The sequence below is a fragment of the Chionomys nivalis genome, chromosome 2 (genome assembly GCF_950005125.1).
Source record: "Chionomys nivalis chromosome 2, mChiNiv1.1, whole genome shotgun sequence".
Classification (NCBI taxonomy): Eukaryota; Metazoa; Chordata; class Mammalia; order Rodentia; family Cricetidae; genus Chionomys; species Chionomys nivalis.
In genome coordinates, this window is record NC_080087.1 from 50,568,572 (window position 1) to 50,596,119 (window position 27,548).

The 27,548-nt window shown below is 39.6% G+C and overlaps 1 protein-coding gene across 1 annotated transcript in view; it reads left to right on the forward strand.

The window, feature by feature from the left end:
* The window catches only part of Frk (fyn related Src family tyrosine kinase), a 98,955-nt gene that overhangs the window by 55,600 nt on the left and 15,807 nt on the right, over positions 1-27,548 (forward strand). Inside the window, exons 3-4 of the mRNA XM_057762185.1 lie at positions 24,072-24,235; positions 25,304-25,472. Coding sequence (XP_057618168.1) covers positions 24,072-24,235; positions 25,304-25,472 — 333 coding nt within the window. The remainder of the gene's footprint in view (positions 1-24,071; positions 24,236-25,303; positions 25,473-27,548) is intronic.

Genomic DNA, 27,548 nt, shown 5'->3' on the forward strand with positions numbered 1-27,548 from the left:
GCCAAGTATTGAATTATGTTTCCCTTTAATTTTTCATTAGTTCTTGAGAGTTTCATACAATGCAGTTTGATCCTGTTCTCCCAGTCCCCAACCCCTCTTATTGCTAGTGGTCGTGGCAGTGGGTAGAAGACCCGCTTGCGTAGCAAAGTGAGGCTGGATGCTTACTCCTCTGGCACATGTCAGCAGGCTGGGGGCTCTAGTGCTTCACTGCCTGTGCTTGTGGAGGAACTGTACATGCATCTCATGGGAAGAGGACTATGTTGTTTTTGTCTAAATTTCAGATTTTTTTATTCACTCAATAGGAACCACTGCCTGAGGTTCTGGTTACTTATAAAATACTCTCTCAGTTTGTGTCCTAAGATTTGATTAGCCAACACTTTTATTGAGCCACAGATCAGCGTTATTTCCATTTATAATGGATAGACAAATCGTATTAGAAATTTCTGAGAATACCAATCCACAAATTTCTGAGCATCCCAAACCACACTCCAAATATTTGTTGCCCTTAGGCCCACAGATAAGTGTAGTAGGCCTTACCTCTTCTCAAGGAAACTTCTCTTTGCAAGAGATGGAGAAAATGACAGAAAACCACAATCAATCAAAACACAGAGTCGTTCAGCCCGGTGCCAGTGGAGCTGTCTATAGAACTGCTCCAGCACCTAAGGCACAGGGAACATTGCAGAGGAGAGGGTGGATGATTGTAAGACCTAGAGGATCAGGGAGTTTGCTGTGCGACTATGTCTCCTGCTAACGTCAGATGCTGCACCCATAAAGCCTCACCAACATGACTGCCTAAACACGAGCTGAAGGAGGATTACAATAGACATGCCAAAGTGGATGGGGAAAAGTCCCCAAGGCCTCAACCCGACCCAACGAACTAAAGACGGCCCAGAAATGGTAGGAGTGAAAGAAGCAGTCTTCCTCGGGGAAGAGCACACTAACTGGCTGCCAACTTCCAAAAGGTGCTGGGGATGGACATACAAGTAGCTTTAGAAGGCTAAGCGGGTTATATTTAGGAACATATATGGACATACATAGCTATATATGTATATAACAACTATTAATAAAAAGGAGGCCATGAATTTAAAATCGAACAAGAAAGAATATGTGGGAGGGTTTGGAAAAAGGAAGGGAAGAAAGAAATGATTTGATAATATTGTAATCTCTAAAATAGAAAATATTTTAAAAAGAGAAAGACAAGAAGCTTGCAGTAAAACAATTTAAAACAAACACGAGAGCTTTTGGTAAGGGGAATCTCTAGCAACAAAATGAAACTTCTTCAGGGTAAAGATTTTCAAATTTTTTGGCCATAGAATAATTTCTTTTTATGTAAAAAAAGGTTTAGGAAGAAAAATAGTAGCATATGATATGGTGAGCAACGATGTAAAGGTACAGAGAAAATATTTACTAAAAGGAGAAGAAGAAAAATTTGAAAGCATTTGATTGGAAATCCTGGGATACAAGAACGCAAAACTTCTATGTAACAAGGCCTAGAAAGACCAGGAAATGGTGGTGGATGGCAGACAGAAAATTGCCCCCGTGGTTAGCATTTGCTGAGTAAAGCGTCTCCTGGAAGAGCTCAGAGGAAAGCGAAGGAAGCAGATGGAAGCCGTGAGGGCAGATGTCACCTAAGCGCAGGCGTATCTCCGGAAGTTGTTAGAGTAAATGGATGTGATTGTAAGTAGGTAACGGAAGAAAAAGTTCCCTAGCATTTAAACCCCACTGCCTAAAATCCTAGTCTTCAGGGAGAAATGACTATTACATGTAAAATATGTGAAAATCTCTCTAGATATGATACCTTTTCCAAATACTTTATATCAAAAATAAGTGAAAAAAATTCATGAAAATCCAGGACAAAATAATATCAAAAGATTAAAAAAAATCAGAATTCTCTTTTACACCATTAAATATGGAAAGGATCACTATAAAGATATAAATTCTGATTTCAAAAACATAACTCTTCAGCTTAATTTTATTAATAAAGTTGATAAACAGCATAGTTTTACCTTCGTTCTCCAGCTGTTGACCTTGAAACAGTTGCCCGCTCTTCTCCCATTTCTGTGTCTGTCTACATGTATCTGTTTCTTCCCCCTTTAGCTTTAGGGTTCCTCATTACTGCAAGCTTTGATTAAACTCTGGGGTTTTTATAGTGATGGAAACCTGCATCTCATTGTAAGCTTAAGGATCTCGCCTTGGTGAAAAGTCCCAGGATCAAAGTTTGGAGCAGTGAATGACAGACAGAGGCAAAGAGAAGGACAAGAAGCCAAAGCAGAGACGACAGCCGCACGCTGTCCAGTTACGACTCTAATCTGTATGCAGCCTACGAATGAGAAGTCCTCGTTCAAAAGAAAAAAAGGAAGAAAAAAGAAAAGAAAAGGAAGAAAGACAACAAAATTCCCAAACTCTGCAAACTTCCTCATCTCCCCCTCTGAAACTGCCATTGGCCGATTTTTGACCACATACTCCCTCTTGTGGTGTGTCAGGAAATACCATGCTATGAAGATGGAAAACGGAAACATTTTATTATTTTATTTTTAATCCCGACCCCTGCAATGTTATCGTTATTCTTAGAATGAGAAAGAATAACCACACTGATAGTTGACAAACACAGAGAATTGTCAAAATTAAAAAAGCCACTGAACCTCTATTATAATAAGATTCCCAGATGACATTGAAAATAATTAATTTTTCATTTAATTTTCACAAGTATGTATACTATTTTCAGATCTATCACTCTATCCATTGCCCTCTTTTCCCTTTCCCACATATCTCTTACCAATTTAATCTCTTTTTGTGTGTGCCTGATTTACCAAATTTAGTGTCATTTTCTTCCATGGTATAACTACAAAATAAGCCACCCCTAGTGTCATTCATAAACTGCCGCCTATGCTCGTGCATAGATGTTTTATTATTAAGTGTTTTATTTCTGTGTTCAGTCTTCTTGACCCAGTAGTTTATAGGAAGGTTAAAATTACCTGGTGTTATTTGACAAACATTTCTACAAACTTATGCGGTAAATGAAAACACACCTGGTTGGTAGCAATGCTGCTTTTATTCATCTCAAAAGACTGACCAAAGTTTAAATTTTCTCATGGCATCTAATGTCTAGATCGTGATTGTTATGCAACATATGTTCACTATGTCAAAAGGGAACAAAATAAAAACAATCCAATTTAACAATATAGTAGTTCTAATTTTAAATGGTGTATTTAAAGTGATACATGCATATCAGATAATTTATAGCTATTTATTAACATCCCATCAATCAGGAAGTAATTCCTAATGCGTTTTAAGAACATGATTTGCATTCATCTATCAGAGTCTTTGGCACAGGAACTAGGCTCTTAGAAATCCTTTGGTTGCCTTAAAAGCCTGTTCCTGACAGACTAAATTTACTTCCCTCGTTGTTTGGCAGGGTAGGGGATTCCATTCAGCCCCTGCTCCTTGCAGAGCTATCTTCTTACCACCTGCAGATGCTCATAAAAAAACAGTTTATGAAAGCTAAAACACGGAGAAGGCAAAAGCATTACAGAAGAATAAATAGGCAAAAATTATACTTCCATTTTTAGGTAATTCCAGTGAGAGGCATTTTCTGTAGCTGTGCTGTAAGTCATCCAGGGCGAAGAGATGATTTAGGTCTTAAAGAACTTGTGCTTCATTCTTCAAATATTTGTTTAAAGCTTTTCATGTCCCTCTAAGCATTAAGAGGGTTGAGCAACAATGGAAAGTGAGACCGTTCCTGACTCATGAGCTTACTTCCTAGTTGGCAATAGAGGCGAGATGCACAATAAACAGAAGAGGCTTGTTCGTGTAGGAGAGACACCTACTTATTTGTTGAGTTCCTCGGGGCTTTTAGCTCAGTAAGCAAATCATCCGAATCAAGGAAGGTATTTTTCTCTACATCATAATACTGAGCTGGAGGAGAAATGGAGATTGCTTCTTTACTTCGGGAATCTGGAAGAAACTGGAAAGCAGAAGTGTGTGATCAAATCTTCCCGGTTGGAAGGGGAAGGCTGATAGAGCCTCAGCTGGGTTTCCCCGCCTTGCCTTCCACGATAGTGAGCTATTTGGGAGTTACCACGTGGCAGACACATCTTTAATATTTCATGTGTGAACACCGTTTGCCTTCACAGCTCTGGGAAGCGCACTTCGTTACCAATTCACAGATGGAGAAACCGAGGGATAGAGAGATGGAAGTAGCCTGTCCACAGCCACACTGCTCGAAAGACAAGAATCTCAGTGGTATACATAGCCAGGCAGTCGAATTCAGAGCTCTCTATGACATATATTCCATGGTAAAATACAAAAGATGCAGAAATGCATTTTTAGCTGTAATGTAAGGAATTCCATCTGTTGTTCTTCAAATATGAACAGAGCAGCAATGTCTGTTTTATCAGTGTTTCTCTTCTCCCCCCCCCCCCCCCCCCCGTTCCCCTTTCCTGGAGGGGTCTTGAAGAGAAGCGACTTGAGTGTCCACTGACCGGGCAGCCTGAGTGGGGTCAGCTGCCTGGGGTTTTGGAACCAATACAATGGCCATTATGCGTAGAAACGTGGTCCAGTTTGTGTCTTTATTATAATGGTCACAATGGCCCTGCAGAGAATCTTTAGCTTTAACTAGGAGGAAACGGAAGTTGGAGGACATGAATGGAGTGCTTCACAAGCTTATGGAGAGGTGGTTTCCATCCCAGCTCCGGAGACCAAGCCCAAGATTGTCTTTACCCCCAAACTGCCTTATAAAGAAGAGACATGCAAAGCCAGGGTGAATTCCTCATCATCACCAAGTAGTTTCCGTTCACAGATCCCAATACATGAGTTTACCAAATATCAGAGTGATCTCTCCGAGGATCTCTAAATTACCACTGTGTCAGAGTCAACACATTGAAACAATGTTCTTTCAAAAAGTAGACTCATTGCCGGGCGGTGGTGGCGCACGCCTTTAATCCCAGCACTTGGGAGGCAGAGGCAGGCGGATCTCTGTTAGTTTGAGACCAGCCTGGTCTACAGAGCTAGTTCCAGGACAGGCTCCAAAGCCACAGAGAAACCCTGTCTCGAAAAACCAAAAAAAAAAAAAAAAAAAAAAAAGTAGACTCATTGTTGGTCTCTGGCGCGTTCACCGTAGGACTGGACACTGGCCATGTGGTTTGAAGAATGAGTCAGCAGCTTTTGGGGATTTAGCCACTTAGACTTTGTCTGAGTTGGAGCAAGGTTACAGGTCTATGGTCTTTCCACTGGAACTGCAGGGAGCAAAGAATAATAAATATAAGAAGTCACTTGGGTCTCTTATCAGTTCGTCATTTCTGCACCTATCTAGTTCTCAACTGGACTAAGAACTCGTTTGTTTACACAGTATGTCAAATGTATAAAGTAACTTAAACTCCATCAATATTCAGTTTAATTTGATTGATTTTTTAAATGCTATTTAGATATCTTGGAAGGTTTGTTATATTAGTCAATTGCAGTAACTTTGGGGAAAAAAACAGTGTAAAAGAGTAACCCAAGTTTAGAGCGTGATTTAATTTCCTAGGTGTGGTGCCCTCTCCTGTAATCCTGGTCTTTGTGAATCTGAGCCAGAAGAATTTTTCCAAGATCTCTGATTGGTCTAAGGTACAAGGTTTAAGACATCAAACAATCTGAACCTATCTGGATTTAAGTTTCACGTCTGGCACATAATTGCTGAGTGACCTTGAGCACATCCTTAAAGCCAATTTAGCTTTATTTTTCCACATCAGGGCTGATTGAGGGCACATATATAAAGCCCATGACACTAAGTTAGATGTATAGTAAAAGTCTAATAAACACTGATTGTGGTAACGATGAGAGAGTTCTGTGCTTCTTACTAGGCCAGTAAAGCAATGAAGACAGAATTTTTGCAATCCAATGACTCAGAGCCTTTCAGGACAGGTACAGTGAAAATACATAACAGCAACACTGTGGAATGCCTAGCCTTTAGGTCCTAGAGGCCAGTGTGTAGTGGAAGATTCAGAGTCAAGGGAGCCACTCTGTTAACTTGGCTAGCTAGGGAATTTAAAGAAGAAAGAGATACCTGAGTCTCACCTTGAAAAGGTAGTTAATATATAATGTATAAATAAAAGCTATTCTAATTGTAGCTAATAGTTTATGTAAATGAACAGGGAGACTACATAGAACACTATATCTGGAATTTTGAGTAAGCATTTAAATCTTGAAGAGAGAGCACAGGAGAGACTACTGTTAGGGGATCTGAACTTCAGGCAAGGGGTAGCACGAGAGCATTATGGATGAGAACAATAAGTTAATATTTGCATTTGGAAAGACAGCTGTGTTGATGATGAAAGATGCACATTGAGACTGGAGACAACTTGCTTTTGTCAGATACAGCCAGGAACAAAGTCCTGACGAGCCCTCAGCAAGACTGTGAGAGGGGGAAAGACAGATTGAGGGAACAGAGTGCCCACGGATTTAAAAGGTCAGGAAGAGACAGGAGTCAAAGATGATCCCGTGCCTTTAGCCTGAGTCTTCATCCCTATGTCTCTAGCTTGAATGTATAGATTTTAGAATGATTGTGAGGAAATCCAGCTAAGAGGAAACTTAGAGAATAAGAAAATATGATTTGTCGGGAGGTGGTGGTGCATGCCTTAGATTCCAGCACTCAAAAGGCAGAGGCAGGTGGATCTTTGTGGGAGATAGTCTGGTCTACAAAATGAGTTCTAGGACAGCTAGAGCTACACAGAGAAACCAAGTCTCACCCCCCTCCCCCAAAAGAAAAGAAAAAAGAAAATATGAATTAATTTTTGTTGGTACAGGGTCACTGGCCCCAGAATGGATTTCAAAGGATGTTTTCATACAAGTATATAAACTACATTTATCACATTTCTATCCATACCGCTGTCCTGGTTTGCTCTCTCCCCTCTCTGGTCAGTTGCCTTCATGCCTCTAGACTCTTTAATTTCTGCTTTCATGCCTTGTGTACACACAAGGTTTTATGTATCTTATAAAATCCTGAACCACCAGTGAGAAAGACCTGTGACATTTGCCTTCCCAAGTCTGACTCATTCACTCACCAAAACAATGTAGAATTGCTTCTGTTTTCCTGACTCCAACACAACCTCATTCTTCTTTTCAACTCAATAAAACTTTATTATGGAATACGCCCCATCTTCTTTACCCTTTTCTCATTGGCAGATGCATAGACTGACTGTGTAACTGAAATAGAATTGTAGTAAGCATCAATGTACAGATATTTCTGTGATATGTTGACTTGCTGTCATGAGGGTAACTCACCCAGCAGTGTTACTTTTGGTCATGTGATAGTCGCATTTGCATGCCTTCTCTCCCTAGTGGCTGGTCTAGTTGACATTACTACCAGCATTGCACGTGGCCTTTTACCTCTATGCTCACTAATGTGTTCTTATTTGTTTTCTTAATGATAGCTATTCTGAATGGGTGAAATTAAATCTCAATACAGTTTTAATTTCTATTTTCCTGATGGCTGCTTAAGGTTGAATACTTTTTTTTCATGCTTATTGGCATGAAAATATTGTATTCCATTCTTTGAGAGCTATTTTTCCATTTCACTAGTCCATTTATTGGCTAGATTATGTGCTTACTTGGTGTTCAGTTTTTTTATGTACTCTCAATATTAATTCCCTGTCAGACGTGCAGTTGGCAGGGATTTCTCCCAATCTGTAGGCTGTCTCTTTAGCCGATTGTTTCCTTTGCATTAAACATTTACCTGCTTTATTTGAGGTCCGGGAAGGAATACAGAAGATGAATGAAGGCTGCTTTTCAGCAGCGGAAGATGTTAAACAAAGAGTAGAATCCTGGTATTAAACGGTTGCAGTGTTTCAAAGAGTGCTCAGTTGATACCCCTTTGTTTCCTTTAGGGGGCATCAGTTGTAGAATGGACTTTATCACCCATCTCTGTCTCCTCCTTTTTTTAATTATTTTTTTATTTTCAAGACAGGGTTTCACTGTGTAGCCCTAACTATCTTGGAATTCACTGTGTAGAGCAGGCTGGCCTCGAACTCACAGGGGTAGGTAGACCGCCTACCTCTGCCTCCTGAGTGCTGGGAATAAGAGTAAACACCACCTCACCTCAGCACCATCTGATTCTTAAGCAGTACTCATAGCTCTAAAGTTACTTGTTTTCATCTTGGAGTGGTGCTGGGAAAGAGCAAGCTAAAATCCTTACCCATTCCCAAGAGGGCAAAATGGTGCAGATTAAGGCTGTGGGTGTCAGCGTCTTCCTGTCCGGTTTTAAACTTACAGAAATTAAAATTTATCTGCTCTGGATGCAGAAACAAGTTATTTACTGTCTGCATGAATTCCTTTTCTGTCTTTGCCATAAAACAATAGAAAAAGATCAACTTAAAAGGGGTAAGGTTTGTTTTGCCTCATGGTTTCACGTGCATTCATGTGTGGATGTTTGGTCCCCATTTTTTTCGGGCCCTGTACAAGACAGAGTATCACTGTGGGGAGCATGTCCTGGGGCAAAGTAGCCCACCTTTCAGCATTTGGGAAGCAAAGAGATCCCTGAATAGGTCAGGAGCCAGTGCGTCTTTCAAGGGCCCCAGAGCCTTCCTTCGGTTTGACTCTAGGTCCCAAAAGCTCCGTAATAAATATTGTCTTACATATATGTTTTAGAAATAAAGATGTATATTTAGAAAATTAGCAGCAGTTATCTTTACTACAGAAAAATCAAGGTTGGAAAATAGAACAGGGCAATAGTCTTGTGTGAAAGTAAATGAGCTAATGTGACCGAATGAATCCTTTGAAAAGAAATTGCCTTAGCTCTCCTGCTGTGATAAAATACACAAGAAAAACAGCATAGTGGATGACAGGCTTGTTTTGGCTCCTGGTGTCAGAGTTTTCAGGCCAGATGTGGTGAGGCAGCACATGGGGTCCAAGGACAAGAGGGAGAAAAGCTGGCCTCATCCCGGCCCTCAGGAATCAGAGAGAATGGCGGAAGCAGACTGGGACACAACACACCCTTCAAAGTCACCTTTGGTGACTTATGCCATCCAACCACCTCCTCCGAATAGCTCACCAAGGATTAATCCACTGATGGTGTCTGGGCCCTCATGATCAGCTGCCACTCAGTGCCTCCACCTCTGTACACGGTGCTCTTCCCAATCAGTCGTGTGAATACACGAGTTGCTGGGGGACGTTTCATGTCAAAACCCCGAAGGATAGAAACATTTATTAATGGGATCGAGTACTTTTCTTACTGTTCATTGATTGCGTTTCCCTCAACATTTTTATGTTCATTCTGTTTAACCGAAACATGGCGGGGAACGAGGAAATAAGTAGCAATAAAATTTGAGTTCTAAAGGTGAATACGAATTAGCCTGAGTTCCTCATCGTGGGGAAGGTTTTCTGAGCGTCCGGGGGAGATCTGAAATCACTCCGAGAGCTGAGGAACATGAAACACACGGCTGGAAGTTCCTCCATTACTGCAGTTTCTTCACTCAGAACATGGGTGGTAGACGGTTGGTGTTTTTTTTTTTTTTTTGCCTGTGCTGACCTTTGTAGACAATGCTGTAAAGTAGACTTGGATCCCAGCCCTGCAAACAACCGACACTTTCCTCTAGACATTTGGGCATTACTTTACACATCTAGACATTTTCTCCACTATTAAAAATTTAAAAATCCACTAACTCAACAAAAATTTATTCCCCATTTTATGTTCTGTTTCTCCAAATGTCTCATCTCTAATGGAATGCTAGAATTTCAAAACTTGTCTAGCTAAAGTTGTCTTTTTAAGGGTTCACTCATACCTTGGAGTGTCAAAGCTTCCACGAGTAGAAATCCCAAACAAACAAAGAAACAAACACGTTATTCAATCACCAGACAGTTGCTTCATTAGAAAACCATTTGTCGAACATGATGATGCACACTGTGGTACAGAAAAAATTCTTCCTGACATTAGTAAGTGTACTGTGCCATTTAATTGTTTATCATTTAACTTGTGTAAGGACTTACCAAAGAGTATAAATTTAAGCTATAGTTCTTTAACAGTTTAAAATACAGATAAATATAAATGAAATCAATGGAGAAGAAACAAGACCTGGCTCTTGTTGAGTCTCCAATGGGAGGTAATTATAAGAATTTAGAAATCAGTTTAGCCAGGGGGTCTCTGGGAGATGAGGTGAAAAGGGAAACATACTGTGCTTTTTAAAGAGAAAATGGATTATGACTTTAAGTGAAAAAGAAAAATGGATTCATTGTTTCTTTGTGTAAAGAACATTATATGTCACACTAGACAATAATAGACATAGATACTGGCTTTAGGTGATGAGTTTTTACATTGTTTCTCTAAAAAAGAAAAAAACCAAGAGTCTGGAAGCATTGTGTGTATGTTCTTATTTTAAAGGCTGTGTACTGTTACTATAGCTGACATGAAAAACAGATGTACTGAAACACCCACAAATTTGCCAATCAAAGAGTAATCTTCATGTTGGCAAATTTAATCATCTTTGTCCATATGCAATTATGATTTCCGCAAGAAACCTCAGCTGGATTCCTTTAGCAGTAGAGAGGTTCTGGAACATGTGAGCTGCCAGCTGTATCCTTACGTTTGTAATTATGATCTTCTCTTAATTGTATATTCCATTTATTTCACTTATTACAGTACACAGATATCTTCCCCCCTGCTATATCTTTTACAGTTATTCAGTTTCTACAGCTAAGTCTCAATTCCCAGACTTACTACAATTTCACAGCCATCTAGTCCTATAAAATGATGCAGTGAACATTCTCGCTCATATTACTTTTCCTCTTTGGGGTGATTAACTGTTGTTTCGGTTTCCCGTACACATGCTTTTATTGGATTTCAGGTTTCAAAATAGTCCACAATAATAGAATTTATAAGAACTTCCTCTGCAGTGTGTCGCTGTACTTACTATTAAGGATGTCTTTGATGTTATTGATTGTCATATTTTTCATGTTTGCTTTATGAGATCTGCACTAGAAATTGATTTCTCATTTTATTTTATTTTATTTTTTTTTCTTTTTCTATCTTTATTTATCAACATCCAGGAAGGAACCCTCCGATAAACTCCAATATGAACACAAACATGCCCTCTCCTCCCAGCTAGGAACTCCTGAGTTCCGAGAGGTGATGTTCTTAGTTATGGGCAGGAGAGCTCCCAGACAGCTTGCAAGGAGCCCCTGCTCTCATTTCTGGCACAGGAAACTGGCCTGTGTTCCTCTGGTGACACGCTGGTCTCTCCGCTCTCATTGGTACAGGTTGGAATTGAGATGGAACATTTCCCAGAGTTTGAGAATGATGTGCAGTTCACATAACCGTTCTGTGATTTCTCATTTTAATATCAGAAATATTTAGCTCATTCTCTCTCTGTCTGTCTTTTGGATTAATAGTTTATTAAGACTTTAGGGAATCATGTAGCCGATGCGTTTTTGCCTTTAGTGTAATCTGCATGAAAGGAGCAAAGTGAGATCTCTGGTCCAGATTTCATGAATGGATGGGGCCACTGAAGGATGTGGATGGGCCCCTGAAGGATGTGAATGGGGGCCACTGAAGGATGTGTATGGGCCACTGAAAGATGTGGATGGACCACTGAAAGATAATGTGGATGGGGCCACTGAAGGATGTAGATGGGCCCTTGAAGCATGTGGATGGGCCCTTGCAGGATGTGGATGGGCCACTGAAGGATGTAGATGGACCACTGAAGGATGTGGATGAGCCACTGAAAGTTGTGAATGGGCCCCTGAAGAATGTGGATGGGCCACTGAAAGATGATGTGGATGGGGCCACTGAAGGATGTGGATGGGCCACCAAAGGATGTGGATGGACTATTGAAGGTACCACACCAACTTTCTTCCCAGAGTCATTGTGGCATTTCCTTTTTGTTTGTCCCATTTCCTTCACCTACATATTTATTTTAATAATTGGAATATTATGCTGTTTATTTCTTTATTCATCTTGGGGCAGTGATAGAGATTGAACCCAGGGCTTATGCTTGCTAGGCAAGTACTTTACCAACAGAGATATTATGCCCCCATGCATTTATTTTAAATTTTGCTTTATTTTGAGATGTAAAACTTTGACCCTTTTTAAAACAAGACAGAGATATAACTGCATAAAAGCGTATCAATATTTGAATCATTTTCTTAGGGTGAGTTTTGAAAAGGAGAAGCACTCGCTATTATGTGCTATCACATCTTAACCTAGTGAAAGAGTTTCTGCAGGAAACTGGGGTGATATAATGTAAGAATATTAATATCTGGTGATTTATTGCAGATATAATACCAAGTGAAGTGTCAGAATCCTAAGAAAAATAAAGAATCACATTGCTTTGTGGAGGGTTTCATTGCCATACAAGACATGACAAAGGCTACTGTCGTGTGACATTTTATGCAATAGATGTTTCGTTAAAATTACCTTAAATAGTGAATATTAAAATTATACATTGGTAATTAAAAAGATACTCATTTATTTTAGACACAAGATATACAAACAATAAAACTAGCATTCTCTTCTAAAGTAGAAGAGTCAGCTAAATCGAGGAGCCAGAAAATTAAGCGGGAAATTGGGCTGTTTCTATTAGGGGGTTGGTCTACATGGGCCTCGAGAATAAGGCTCAACATGTGATAAGCATTTGAACAGCTGAGTTAACTCAGGATCATGATTTCTGTGCTACACAATCTTGAAAAGGAAGCTGAGCTTGATTGCATTGGTCAATGGCTATGTAATTGACTAGGTCACTGGCTCTGAAGATCAGTAGCAACCTAGGCAAGGCCATAGACCAGAATAATCCTGGAGGGTCCCCGGATGTCTGAGTGACTACCTGTTTCCTTAAAGAGCGTTCTTAGCAAGCTTTTCTGGGTCAGCTCATGCAGATGCTTTTAAAATGAATCTTCACCTAACTCAGTCTACCAGATGAACCAGACAACTTCGGGATTAAAGTCCATTCTGAGAATTCCTAGCACAGGTGTGTTTTGGAGACCTAGTAAGTTACATTCATAATACAATCTTGTCACTATCCTATTCAGTCTTGGTTGATAATTTTTTTCCCCAAAGAGAGAACAATTATTTTACATGATCCCACTTAATATTTTAAGACAAATATATTTTTCCATTCCCAAGCCCTCTTTTCTGTGGAGTAAGGATTCACTATACAATGAATGTGATTTTTATTTTTAAATTTATTTTGATCTATGTGTCTATGTGTGGACACACGAGTAGTATTGGTGGAGGCCTGAAGTTAGTGTCAGATTGCCTGGAGTTGGAGTTACAAGCAGCTGAGAGTCACCAAATATAGGTCCTGGGAACTAAACTCAGGTCTTCTGAGCAAAGGCTGTGTATTTTGATTTCTGTCTAATGGGAGATACACCACAATAACTCAGTTATATGCTATTTACTTATTATTGTAGAGCTAATTTAGCCTAAGTTCTGAGGCAATCTTACAGGGAGAGTAATCAAGATTGCCGTTGGCATAGTTTTGAAAATTCATAGACAAGCCTTCTGTAGTCAAATTAAATAAACAGTTTCTAAATGCAGGATTCTTTTGCCTTGAATTAATAGCATTTTTCTTTCCATCAAATCTGTTTGGTAGCCACTGTGTTTTGCAGCTATCCTTGTGCAAAGGGTAGAAAACGTGACTCGAGAAGTGTCTCTCATGTTGACAAGGCGATTTAATATTACTGATACTGTAATACAGTACCCATACATTGCACATTGCAAATATCTGTCGTTCTTTGTGAACAATGACACCAGAACTAGCCCTGTGGGGGTACAGAGATAAGATCATTATTCTCATTTTATAGATAAGGGAACTGAAATGAAATTCTTTGCCTAAGGTCAGAGAACAAATCATTGGCAGAATGAGATTAGGGCAGAGCGTTCTTGATTTTCAATCCTCTGCTCAGTCGAGGAAGTCACATTGTTTTACTCAGTGTGGGAACTGATTATTATCATCAGAAGGGATAAGACTGCACCCACATGATGCCAGAAGATGGGCTGAAAAATAAGAATTTGCTCAATCACCCATTTGTTTATCTATAAAACAGCCAACAGCTTTCTACGCTGGTATTTTTTGCTGAAATGACTAGATGTCTTTGTGCCCCTAACTCTTTCTATGTTCTGTTCCAAAGCTCGTTTCTGGAGCTTCTATCTTTCAAAAACCTAGTTTTGGAATATCTTGGCTTTCATACTTATTTGATACATTCGAATGCCATGTTACCTGTGTGATGGAGTTGGGGCAGATTTTTCTTTGTAAATTTTAAGTTATTCGACCCCCAAACATTCCTTTAGAATGAGAACACCCTTGTTTTCTGTTTGTGACTGGGTAAAATAAGACCACACTGCTAGAACAGAACAGAGCTGGACCTGTCAGCAACTGCACATAAATGAACCTGGCTGTGACAAAGATCTAGATCACAGGGATACCCTACATGCCGGAGTCAGGTGCTCTGAGGGGGAAGGGGGCAGTTGGGCAGTCTGCGGTGTGGTCTGTACAGTAGCAAGGTAAAGACAGAACTTTTTAAGCAGTCACCAAACCTGCACTACACTTCTCATACATGTACCTCTCATACATCAGTGGACCCCAGTTCTTAGACATGTTCTGGTAGATTAATCAGTTGACAGGTGCACATTCCCCCCCAGGTCTAGTAGCACAGATGAGAGCAAAGCGGTCAACACAGGATCTGTAATCATTCTGCTCCATCATGATGCTACTGACTTTTTGATGGATGGTTCCATTATACTTTATAGTTGGCCTTATTTATATTTTCCTCAGTTCACCTATTAAAGTGCTTAATTTTTTTGAACCCATGGCAACTCACACTGAAAAGGGCACAGTACGATTCTCCACTTATAGACACCAGAATTGAGAGTACAGTAGATTCCATAAGACAAATCATAGGAAACAAAAGGAATATAAAATTAATTTCTCCCTATTTCTAAGATCCTTGATTCATGGTCATTTAGAATGAAATTCAGTAAGTTTTGGAACTCTAGCAAATTGAAATTACTTATAGAAATCATATATACTTAATTTAATTTGACTACTCATGAATATGAATATGAATATATGATATAATATCAAAAGTGCCTTCATTCTGACTACAATGTACTTAATTTCCCTGCGACAATGCCTGTAGCATGAATTTGAAATAGCATATATCTTTCAGTTCTGCTCAGATTGAATTAAGGTTCACCTTGAGTTGTCACATGGCCCATGTTGCCTCAAAATAGAGGAATAATTATATACCATTACTGATTTTCAAAAACCCCCAAATTAGATGTTTTCTTGAATATAACTTTCTTTTAGTGGCATTTTATTAGTTTGTTTTCTTTCCTTTTAAAAATAAGATTTCAGGGCTGGAAAGATGTCCCAGTGCAGCGTGGAAAGTGATCCCTGCAGGAGTATGAAGGTGGGGTTTCCAATGTTTAGCACCCGTGTAAAACTCAGGGATGGCAGTGGAGTCTGTTTCCCACCCAGTGTGTGTGTGTGTGTGTGTGTGTGTGTGTGGTGTCTGGGTGGAGCAGGATACATACAGGGAGCTCCTTCCTGCTCCTGGGTCAATGTAACAGAAACAACAACCTCCAGGTTCAGTGAGAGACATCAAGTTGTTTGTTTCATTCTTTACTCTTGTCTTTTTTGAGGGCCCCACCCACCCAGCTCCCAAATAAATCATACACAGTCTTATTCTTTCTTATAAATGCCCAACCTTAGCTTGGCTTGTTTCTAGTCAGCTTTTCTTAGCTTAAGTTATCCCATCTACCCTTTGCCTTTGTGCTTTCCCTTTTCTTACTTCAGTAATTTACTTTCACTCTTACTTTGTGACTGACTGTGTGGCTGGGTGACTGGCGTCCTTTTTTCTCACTCCATGATTTCTCTTGCTCTTTCTTCATCTCCTTCTATTTAGTGTATCTACTTACCAGCTCCGCTTATTGTTTCTCCAGCCTTGCTATTGGCCATTCAGCTCTTTATTAGACCATCAGGTATTTTAGATGAGCAAAGTAACACAATTCACAGAGTTAAACAAATGCAGAGTAAAAGAATGTAACACATCTTTGCATCGTTAAAAAATGTTCCGCAGCATAAACAAGCGTAACACATCTTAAATTAATATTCAACAACATTGTCTCAAAAATAAGTTGGAGAGGGAAAGAGGAAGATACGCCATTGATTTGGGCCCTCCCCCTGTGCATACACTGACTGCCAATGCATCTGCATACACAGACAGACAACACACATCCATGCACACATAATAAGATTCTCGGAAAGTTTTCTTATATTCTGATAGTATTTGTGTGCTTTCCCACTTAAGTTTGCATCAGACCTCTCGGTCACATATTTCACTTTAGATTCACAGGTTGATTACATTGTTCATTTCAGAAATGTTGTTACTCCATCCCAAGCTCTACTAGGTGAGATGCACAGCACAGACTCTGCTTGTAAGGGAATGCCTTTTCTGGGATTCAAAGCACTGCATTTACACAGGTTATCAGACACAAGCCAGGAGCTTGAGTGTGCAGGACAGGCTTGCTGAGGGGTTTAAATGGAGTCTACAGGGAGAGGCATCAATGAGGCCATTCATAGGAAAAGGCATTTGAGGTCAACAAGTTTAAGATATGAATTAAGTTTCACAAAAAGACTGCTAAAAAACAAAAAAACACATGATTCAGGGAGAGAAAGCAACCGGCCTCAGAAAGATTTGAAGATGAATGCAGAGACATCTGGGAGCTTGGAGGTCTCTAAAGTTTATGTTTAATTGAGTGTTGATGACATCAAGGTCCTGGGGGACTGGCATGCATTTTGCTTGGGTACTGAATTTTAATCTGGATCTCCCTTCTTTTGAAGTGATGGTTTATACCATGAAATAAAATTATTCTCATTGTGCTTTTATTGCCAGATATTAGTATTTGGTTATGTTAGCTAAGAGTTCAAACATGTATTAACAACAATCCGGCAAATATTTTCTTAGGATCTCTTTATAATCAATAGAAATTGTTTCAACTGTATCAATCATGGTGATTTTCATCCTTGATTGAGAAAATAAAATAAAGTATTTGAAGTCTTTATTTATCTATTGATTTAAATTTCTTGCTTGGAAACCTTTTGATCTTTTGTGGCCCATTAAAGAGAAATCTATAAATTTGTGTTTAATGTACACATAGTCCACTTCAATTTGGAACCATGAGATGGTCCATCTTGCTTTAAAGTGGAAATTAAAAGAATTGCTTTTCATCATTTCCAGCCACAGATCTGTTGATTTGTTAGGCATCATAGCTATAATTGATGCACTTTCCTTTTTGATAGATGGCAAAGCTTAAATTTGCAGGCCAATAAGTTCTATATATTGCAGCTATACTTTATATTTTACTTCCACTTCTGATATTTTTTTATTACACTGTGGAGAAATGAACTGGGACTGACGTGGTATTGTTTACAACTCTTTTCGATTTTTTTTGTTAGCCTTTTAATCCAGATACAGGAATCTATTATGAGCTAAGCTCTCCATGGTATTAAAAGCTTTCTACTCAGAGACAATGATACAGGACAAGTAACCTTGACCCAAGAGTCAGTCTGTAGCATTGGTAATTTGACAGATCAGGGTATAAGGATGTATAATATACACTTAAAAATTGTAATTTAATATACTGATATTCCTTTTAAGAGAGCTAATTGCGCACTTTCCTTTTGTATTTTAATAAAAAGAATTGAAAGCAAGTTTCTCCAATTCAGATGATGCCCTTTCATTATCATGGACTTAGATAATTATATCTTCTATTTGAAACCTATAGGAGTAGAACAGCGGCTCTCTCTCTTTTTTTTTTTTTTAAAAAAAATTATTTTATTGAGCTATATATCTTTCTCCACTGCCCTCCCTTCCTCCCCCTTTCTTTCTAACCTCTCCCATAATTCCCATGCTCCCAAATTCCCATGTCTTTTTCTACTTCCCATGTAGATTAGATCTATGTATGTCTCTCTTAGGGTCCTCTTTGTTGTCTAGATTCTCTGGAATTGTGAATTGTAGGCTGTATTTTGTTTTTTGCTTCATGTCTAAAAGCAACTTATGAGTGAGTACATATGATATTTGTTTTTCTGGGCCTGAGTTACCTCACTCAATATGTTGTTTTCTAGATCCGTCCATTTGTCCGCAAATTTCAAGATATCATTATTTTTTGCTGTGTAATACTCCACTGTGTAAATGTACCACATTTTCTTTATCCATTCTTTGTCTGAGGAGCTTTTAGATTGTCTCCAGGTTCTGGCTAAGACAAACAATGCTGCTATGAACATAGTTGAGCACATGTCCTTGTGGTATGATTGAGCATCCTTTGGGTATATACCCAAAAGTGGTATTGCTGGTTTTGAGGTAGGTTGTTTCCTAATTTTCTGAGAAATGTCTATGGCCATATTACCCTGAACATGCCCGATCTTGTCTGATCTTGGAAGCTAAGCAGGGACAGGCCTGGTGAGTACTGCATGGGAACAGCAGTTCTTCATGTATAGGTCATGACTTCTATGGGGAATCACATAGAAAATATGATGTATATCAGATATTTGCTTTATAATTCATAGCAGTAGCAAAAGTACAGTTATAAAGTAGCAATGAAATACTTTTATGGTTAGGATCACAACACGAAGAACTGTATTAAAGTGTCACTACCTTAGGAAGGTTGAGAAACCTTCATAATATTCAAATATATTGGATCTTTGGGTCAGGGTTCCAAATCTGAATCTTAGCTGTGCTTTTCTGCATGACTTACAGTGAAATCTGCCTTATAGGCCTGTGAGGGAGATACCTCATGATGTAAAATAGAATTTACCCTAGTGAGTGACTCAGTAAATGTCCTATAATGGAATTTTTGACAGGCTGTCAGATAAAATAAAAGTAAAATTCAAAAGTCAGACTCCCAGTCAGACCTCACAAAGGGATCCACTAAAGACGAAGATGGGTACTGCTGCTTTTGGGCCATTTGGCTTGTTAAAGACTTTAAAAAGGCACCCAGAGTAAAAGAAAGGAAATTTGATGAGGGCACATTAGCTGTGGGGATAGCTAGGGACACCTCATACATTCTTCCTTTCTTTCCAGAGAACAAGGGGATCACAAACCAAGTGGCAGATCTTCTGAAAGGCTACTCCGAAACTTCTCCATGTTCTGCACAGTTGGCAGTTCCTAACACAGATTCCCAACTCAGGCTGAGAAGTGAATGCAGGCTGTTCCCATGGGTTAGAGGTGCCTTGTGTCATTACTGCCTCATCCCTGCAACAGTTGGTTGTGAAGACAAGCACCACCTCATTCATTGAGAATATTCTCTTAGAAACACAAATGATCCTCTTCCATGAATAAAGGTTCCAGGGACCATAGGTCTGGAGAAAATTTGGAATTCTATCTAAATAGGATTCTCCTGAAAGATGAGTGGTTATGTAGTAAAAAGGAGCAGCAGCGTTCCCGGCCTGGTTATCTTAACCTCCGAAATAATCACATGGAAATCTGTATTAATTAAATCACTGCCTGGCCCATTAGTTCTAACCTCTTATTGGTTAACTCTTACATATTCGTTTAACCTATCTCCATTAATGTGTATCGCCACTTGACTGTGGCTTACCAGCATCAGTCTAACCAGCATCCATCTTGGAGAGGAGAGCCATGGCATTTGCCACACTGCCTTCTTCCTCCCAGAATTCAGTTCTGTATTCTCCACGTATCTAAGGGCTGCCTTATCAAAGGCCAAGGCAGTTTTCTTTTCTTTATTCAACCAATAAAAGTAACACATAGACAGAAGACCCTCCTACACCATGCTCACATTCAGAAGCTGGTCAAAGAAAAAAACTGAGGGCCGGATGGTGGTGGCACACACCTTTAATCCTAGCACTCGGGAGGCAGAGGCAGGCAGATCTCTGGGAGTTCGAGGCCAGCCTGGTCTACAAGAGCTAGTTCCGGGACAGGCACCAAAGCTACAGAGAAACCCTGTCTCGAAAAACCAAAGGAAAAACAACAACAACAACGAAAAAAAAAAAAAAACCCTGAAAAACTGAGAGCTTATGGACTCTGGGATACCTAGGGAATACCTGCCCTTCTGCTGCAGTGAGATAGCATACAGGGATGTGACATTCAGAGGACATAGGAAAATGGTTCAAGAAATGAGCCACTGGGTCAAATGTGAAGCCCATCATCCTTGATGCAGCACCCAAGATCTTCCTTCACTTTCTCCTTCTGAACTCCCTGCAACCTGACCGTTGGAGCTCCCAGAGAAGGTGGAGGAGGGAGACACTCCAACTAGAATAAGAGAAATGCAGCCACTCCCACTCCACTTGCCTTTCAGCCTGAATAGACATGTGAAATGGGAAGGGAGACAGACGGACATCAAGGAATGGATCTTGGAGTAATATCTTGGGAAGCACATTTCAAGATGGAATAAAAACTGTGTTTAAGTTGAAAGTAGGACTTTATGACAAATAAAAGTGAGCAGAAAGACTTTCCAGCATTTTATAAAGGGACTCAGCTGTGCAGTCCTTGATGAATGCAAATTTAAGTGTGTTAGGAAGAAAATGGAAGGCATATGAACAAGCATCAGTTGCTCTGATCTGTTGTGTTGGTGACATCACTGTCAGTTGTGCTGGTCCGCTGTGTTGGTGACATCCTTTTCAGTTGCACTGGTCTGCTGTGTTGGTGACATCACTGTCAGTTGCTCTGCTCTGCTGTGTTGGTGACATCTCTGTCAGCTGCTTTGGTCCGCTGTGTTGGTGACATCACTGTCAGTGGCACTGGTCTGCTGTGTTGGTGACATCACTGTCAGTGGCACTGGTCTGCTGTGTTGGTGACATCTCTGTCACTTGCTTTGGTCTGCTGTGTTGGTGACATCTCTGTCAGTTGCTTTGGTCCACTGTGTTGGTGACATCACTGCCGGTAATGGTAGTGTAGGAGGGGCTAGCTTCAACTCTAGTACTGTGTTCATACAGTTTCATTTTGTGTCATTGTCCCTCTGCAGTTTTTGGTTTATAACAAAAACCCTACACCCCAAGCTGGCTCCTTCAGTGACCAAGGAGGATGTTTTGTAACCAGCTTCTCTCAGTGTTCATCACAAAGTTTATTTGCATAACATTAATGGTCTCTGAACATTTTGCTGAGAAATTTTATATCTAAGGTTAAAGTTAGGTCATTGTTACGTGTAATTTCCAGACTTCGATATTTTAGCATGCCCAGAACACAGTAGTTTGGAGTATTTGAATGTGAACAGGCACAGATAACCATTTCTTGACTTCATTTAAATTAATGTGTGATACATATAATAAAAGTACATAATTTATAATAAATCAGTTTGTCAGAGAGAATAAATCTATGTTACCAAAACCAGGTCATAGGATGGAATTTGCTGACACTCATTTCCCACTCTGACTTCTCATTCAGGGATTTTCTTTGTTTTGAGACTTTCAGGATGGAACCATACGTTTTATGTTTGTGATATTTGCTTATATTGAATATATAATTCTTATTTCTTTAATTATAAATTTGTATGTATTTTATTGGAAAAATGAACAATATTTTTTTAGTTAATTCTATTATTGGTAGATGGCTGTTTGCATTATTTTGAGATATAGGCTCTTTTAAAAATATTTATTTTTGTTACTTTTAGTTATGTGTATGTGTGTGTGTGTGTGTGTGTGCGCACGGGTGTAGGTGAAGGCATTGGACCCCTGGAGCTGCTGTTAGAAGCAGTTGTGAGCTGCCCACTTGGGCTTCTGGGAACTGAATTCTGGTCCTGCAAAAGCAGCAAACGCTGCTTCTTGATGCACCAAGAACATTCTTACACATGTGCTTGGGTGAGAACATCCACATTTTTATTTTTGATTGTTATTGAGCTCTACATTTTTCTCTGCTCCCTTCCCTGCCTCTTCCTTCCCCTTCAACCCTCTTCCAAGGTCCCCATGATCCCCATTTACTCAGGAGATCTTGTCTTTTTCTACTTCCCATGTAGATTAGATCTATGTATGTCCCTTTTAGGGTCCTCATTGTTTTCTAGGTTCTTTGGAAATGTGATTTGTGGGCTGTTTTTTTTTTTTTTTTTTTTTTTTTCTTTATGTTTAAAAACCACTTATGAGTGAGTACATGTGATAATTATCTTTCTGGGTCTGGGTTACGCTCAAAATGATGATTTCTAGTTCCAAACATTCACATTTTTATTAATACAATGCTTAGAAGTTAATTATAACTATGGTTGCTTTTCTTAGATAGTAGAAATTTCAAAACGGCAGAAAATTTTTACTTTCATCAGTGTGTCTGAGAAGATATGTCACCTCCTTGACAACATTTGATATGTTTGAATTTAAACCTTTGAACTGAAAGGTGATCTTGGGTGAGCCAATTGTTTTCCGAACAAATATTCTAGGCACCGCATGCCTTCAGCATACCTTCATGCCTCTGTCCTATCATGAGAACACTGCTGCTACTTGATTATTTATTCAAAGCCTAGCTTCTGTACTTAGAAGAAACTCAGGAAAGCTATGTGTTTCTCTCCTCAATGGTTGTCAACACCTTTCCTAAGTGCAAGGAAGAAGCAAGCAATTCCGAAGTGCAAGGAAGAAGTCAATGTTTTGAACACCATTTCAGAAAACCTGACTCAAATTAATTTCAGCCCAAAGTGACCTAACTTTGTGGCTGAAAAGCCATGCATGGCTGACTGCAAGGACAAAGATTTACTTTCTCAGTCAACACTGCTTTCCACTGGGTGGCGTCTCCTTTCAGGTCAGCTTCCTTCCTGATGGACATACAAATTATATCAATAGTTCAAAACCTCCATAGCAAAAATAAAACAGAAACAACTCCAGAAAAATGGTAACCGCGAAACCCATCTTGCATTTCTGGGCGGTAGGAGGATGGCTGCTTGTTTGTCCTGGCTGCCCAAAACCAAAATAATCACACCGAAACCATATTCATGAAAACACTGCTTGCTTGACCCATTAGCTCTAGCTTCTTATTGGCTAACTCTTATATTAATTTAATCCATTTCTATTAATCTTTATTAATCTGTGGCAGAGGCTTACCAGCAAAGATTCAGCATGTCTTACTCTGGCAGCAGCACCATGGTGGCTCTGACTCTGCCTCCTTCCTCCCAGCATCCAGTTCCGTCTTCCCCACCTACCTAAGTTCTGCCCTAACAAAAGGCTAAGGCAGTTTCTTTATTCATTAACTAACAAAAGCAACACACAGACAGAAGGACCTCCCAAACCACTGGGCTCCTTTATATGTTTCAGAATTGAAACTTCTTGATAGCTCTCTCTGACTTGGCATTCCCGAACTCAGGATGGGCTTGGTTTCTTTCTGCATCTCATGATCCCCAAGAGCAGGGACTTTCTGGGGAACACTGGAGTGCTGTTAGCAAGAGACAGTGGGTAGTGGCCAACAAGAGAACAATGCTTTCCTTGCAACTCAGATTATCAGAAAGTAATGCAGTTCATTGTTGCAGATGGTAGGATTGGTCCATTGATGAAACAAGACTGCTGGAGAATTGCACACATAATCCACATTTTAGGCTCGGTGGAGCCATTCTTGTGCATTGTTCTGGGACTTTCTGCTATCAGTCTACAGTTAAGCATGGCTACACACCAAGTAGCACTGTGGAGTTCCTTATCACATTGTAAGACATTATACCAAAGGCTCATTCTACTCTATTTCGGTCTTCCCATTATGAGATTTCCTGGGGGCAAAAGACCAGGATGAGTTGAACTTTTCTACACACCTTGTGTAGAAAACACATCTTCTGGATGTTATGATTTTTGAGCTAGACTGGAATTTTCTTCCTTCTGTGGCTAGAATGACAGACATAATTTTATGGCTTCCCTCAGGGATGTGTGCCAGCCTTCCAAGCTTGGAATGGTTTAGGGTTAATCTCACTCATTAGTTTTTGCCCTCTTTCTCGTTCAGTCTGATCTCTGAGTGCCCCTATGTCCCTACCACAAATTTTGGGTGTGTGTCATTTTTAAATTTCATATTTTCTGTGGTGAAGTTGAAAGATACTGTTTTGTGGAAATTTCTTTCCATTCATTGGTAAATGGCTGCAAAATGGTTTAGGTGGGGGCCATACATTTGTTGACAGAGTTTGTTTTGTGTTCCAGTTTTAGATGAAAATGTTGTAAAACACTACAGAATCAGAAGGCTGGACGAAGGCGGCTTTTTCCTTACCAGAAGGAAAATCTTTTCAACCTTGAATGAATTTGTGAGCTACTACACCACAATAAGCGATGGCCTGTGTGTCAAGCTGGAAAAACCATGCTTAAAGGTGAAATTATTTTAGCTAAGTTCATTATTTAGCTTTAAAATTAGCATTTTCCTCTCAGACATTCAAACATTTGTCCTTTGCTGTCAGTTCATAAAAAATAGTCATTTGATTCCTTTAGAGCAGGAACAGGGAAATTATGGTCCGTGAGTCATCCTCAATTTTTTTTTTATTAATCCATCCTCATTTTTTAAAGGAAATTTGTTTGTTTACTTTACAGGAAGACATGCCAGATCATTTACTATCTTTACTTGTTTCATGCGCTTTTGTTAGATAGAGTTTGATAGTTGTAATAGAGACATATATAATGCCTTCTGTAAGCTTGACAGTGAGTTTTACTATTCACAGTGTTCCTGTAACCTCCCAGAAACCATCACAGTGCTCCGAGGCCTTGCCAGTTTTATTTCCTGAATGGTGCCTAGTCTGAGCCCCAAAATTACTTATTAACTAAAGCAAATGAGTGAATGGGAAAAAGGAAATGATAAAAATGGATTTGAAAAGTGATGATTCCATTTTGCAAAAAGATTTGAGGTATATCATGAGTACTGCAGCCAAGTGTGCAGGAAAGTCAGGTGAGGGCAGCGGCATTTCTAGCTTGGCTTCCCACTGAGAGGCTCCAGTGAGGCAGGAGGCAGAGGGAAGTTACTGCAGACCCTGTGAGGAGGAAACTGGGTACTGGTGAGGTGGATGGACATAGGGCTGTAGGATAGGAGAGAGGATCGGTTTAAAGAGTCAACAGTACAGATTTTAATTTACCTTGTTTTGTTTTTAGAATCAGTATTTTTCTTTAAAATTCCAAAACCAAAGCTATAGTTTTCAATCCAAATGTTCTCTATATTGGTGCATTTATGTGTGTGTGTGTGTGTGCATGCACACACACACACTTAAGTACGATAGTGTGCCTACAGTGGTCAGAAGACAGTTGTGTGTAGTCATTTCTCTCCTTAGACCTCTACAGGCATTCAAGTCAAGCTCATGTCATCACACTTGAGTGAGAAGTCTCTTTACCATTTAAGTCAGTCCCTTATCTTTTTTTTTTTTGACAAGTATTCTCATTGTTCTCTGAAACAGATACAGGTCCCAACTCCTTTTGATTTGTCGTATAAAACTGTGGACCATTGGGAGATAGACCGCAACTCCATACAGCTTCTGAAGCGACTGGGATCTGGCCAGTTTGGAGAAGTTTGGGAAGGCCTGTGGAATAATACTACTCCAGTGGCTGTAAAAACATTAAAACCAGGTATGAGAACATCAAAGAGTAAATGGCATACACTGATGTGTGTGTGTGTGAGAGAGAGAGAAAGAGAGAGGGAGAGAGAGAGAGAGAGAGAGAGAGAGAGAGATTCCCATTGGCAAATGTCACAGACGTCAAATGCCACAGCAAGCAGATGTTGTCATAGATAGCTTTTAAATAGGAAGTCAGGGCATACTTTCATGCTACTGAAGCTTAAAACACTTTTGAAAAGTTAGGATTTTTTCTTCCTTTTTTTTTTTTTTGTTTTAAATCACTGACTAAACATACTTTACAAGCAGGATGCGGTGGCTGGAGACTGCTCAGTTGATGAAGTACCTGCCACACAAGCATGAGGACCTTAGTTTTACTCTTAGTACACATGGGTAAAGCCAGGTATGGCAGTGCACTGGGTAGATGGACATATTAGGACTCTTGGGGCTTGGTGGCCAGCCAGTTGAGCTGAATCTGTGAACTTAAGGCTCAGTGAAAGTTTTGTTTCAAAAAACATGGTGTGAGTGACAGAAGAAGGTACTTGATGCTGGCCTCCAACTTACACACACACACGCACACACACACACATGTGCAAACACACCCACACACATAGGGATATACATGCACAAACACAATCAGATGAAAAACAGTGTTATTCAAAGAAGAACTTTTTTTTTTATTAAAGATAAACTGTACATGATTAAGGACAAAATAAAAATGGTTCATCTAAAAGACCTTTAAATTTTTTTTTTGATACTGCATTTCTTTTTGTAGCTCTGACTTCCTGGAACTTACTCTGTAGGCCAGGCTGACCTCAAACTCAGAAATATGCCTGCCTCTGCCTCCTGACTGCTTGAATTAAATGCATTTTGTACTATGCACAGTTTAGAAGACCTCATATTTGAAAATGTAGAAACCATCTTTTTCTTCCACCTTTATTTTCCCTGCAGTGGAATGAGAATACTCTAAGATCAATACTTAGTCATGCAGGAGTTCTTTTCTTTTCTCTTTTTATAATGCTAAGATAGTGCTAAGGCCACTCTAAGAAAGTTATTACGAAAATTAAATTGGGTCATTAGCAGAGACACATTGTATAATGCCTGGTTCAAAGCCAATTATGAAAAAAATATATTGTTATTGTTACTATAACGTGAGTGAATTGTAGAAATTCTGACCCATATTTGTTATTGTTGTATCACACTCCATAGAAGTGACATCTGTGGAAGAACAACACAAGGCTCTGGCCACCTCATATCTACCTCTAATAGCACTGCAAGGATCCTAATTACTGGCTAGACTACAGTGCCCAGTGGACCTCCACTATTGCCTAGTCCACAGTGCTTAAATACTTTAAAGGCCTCCTTGTGGCTGGACATGAACATTTGGCATTTCTCAGATGCTAGTTCGTATAGTGCCATGCTTCCCCAGTTGTGTGCCAAGACACTTTGCAGAACTCCAAGTAACTGACAAGAGAAGCTGAGGGACATTCGAAGTAACATCTTGAATATAACACTAAGTTGTTGCATTTATGAAATTCAGTTTCAGCTTTTGATAATGTTATATTCCTTTTGTTGACATTACATTTTGTGAAACAACATTTTTTTGGTATATTCTTTGGTAATTTCATACATGTACATAAAGTATTTTTATCATATTCACATCCTCCATTAAGTTCTTATTCCCCTCTTTACTCCCATTGAATCATTTCTTCTTTCCACAAGCACCTCTCCTAGTTTCAAGTCTTTTGTGTGTGTGTGTATGTTTTGGTGTCTTTGTGTGATGGTTAGCCTCATTTAATCAGGATTGTTAGCAAAAGTACTGGTAAAGGTGATATTTCCTGGAACACGGGAAACATACCAGTGGTTACACCACTGAAGAAAATGATTCTTTCTCCTCCAGAAGCCAGTAGTAGCTCTCCAGGAAGAGGTGGAGCTTTGTGAGCTTTTCCATGTATAATAGAATATTGAGAGGCCAAATCATGATCAGGTCTTAAACAGGTATCGATAGTCACTGTGAGTTCATGGGTGAGGCAACAGCCACGCCATGTTTATAAGGCAGTGGTTCACAGGGTTCCTGCCTCCATCCACTCTT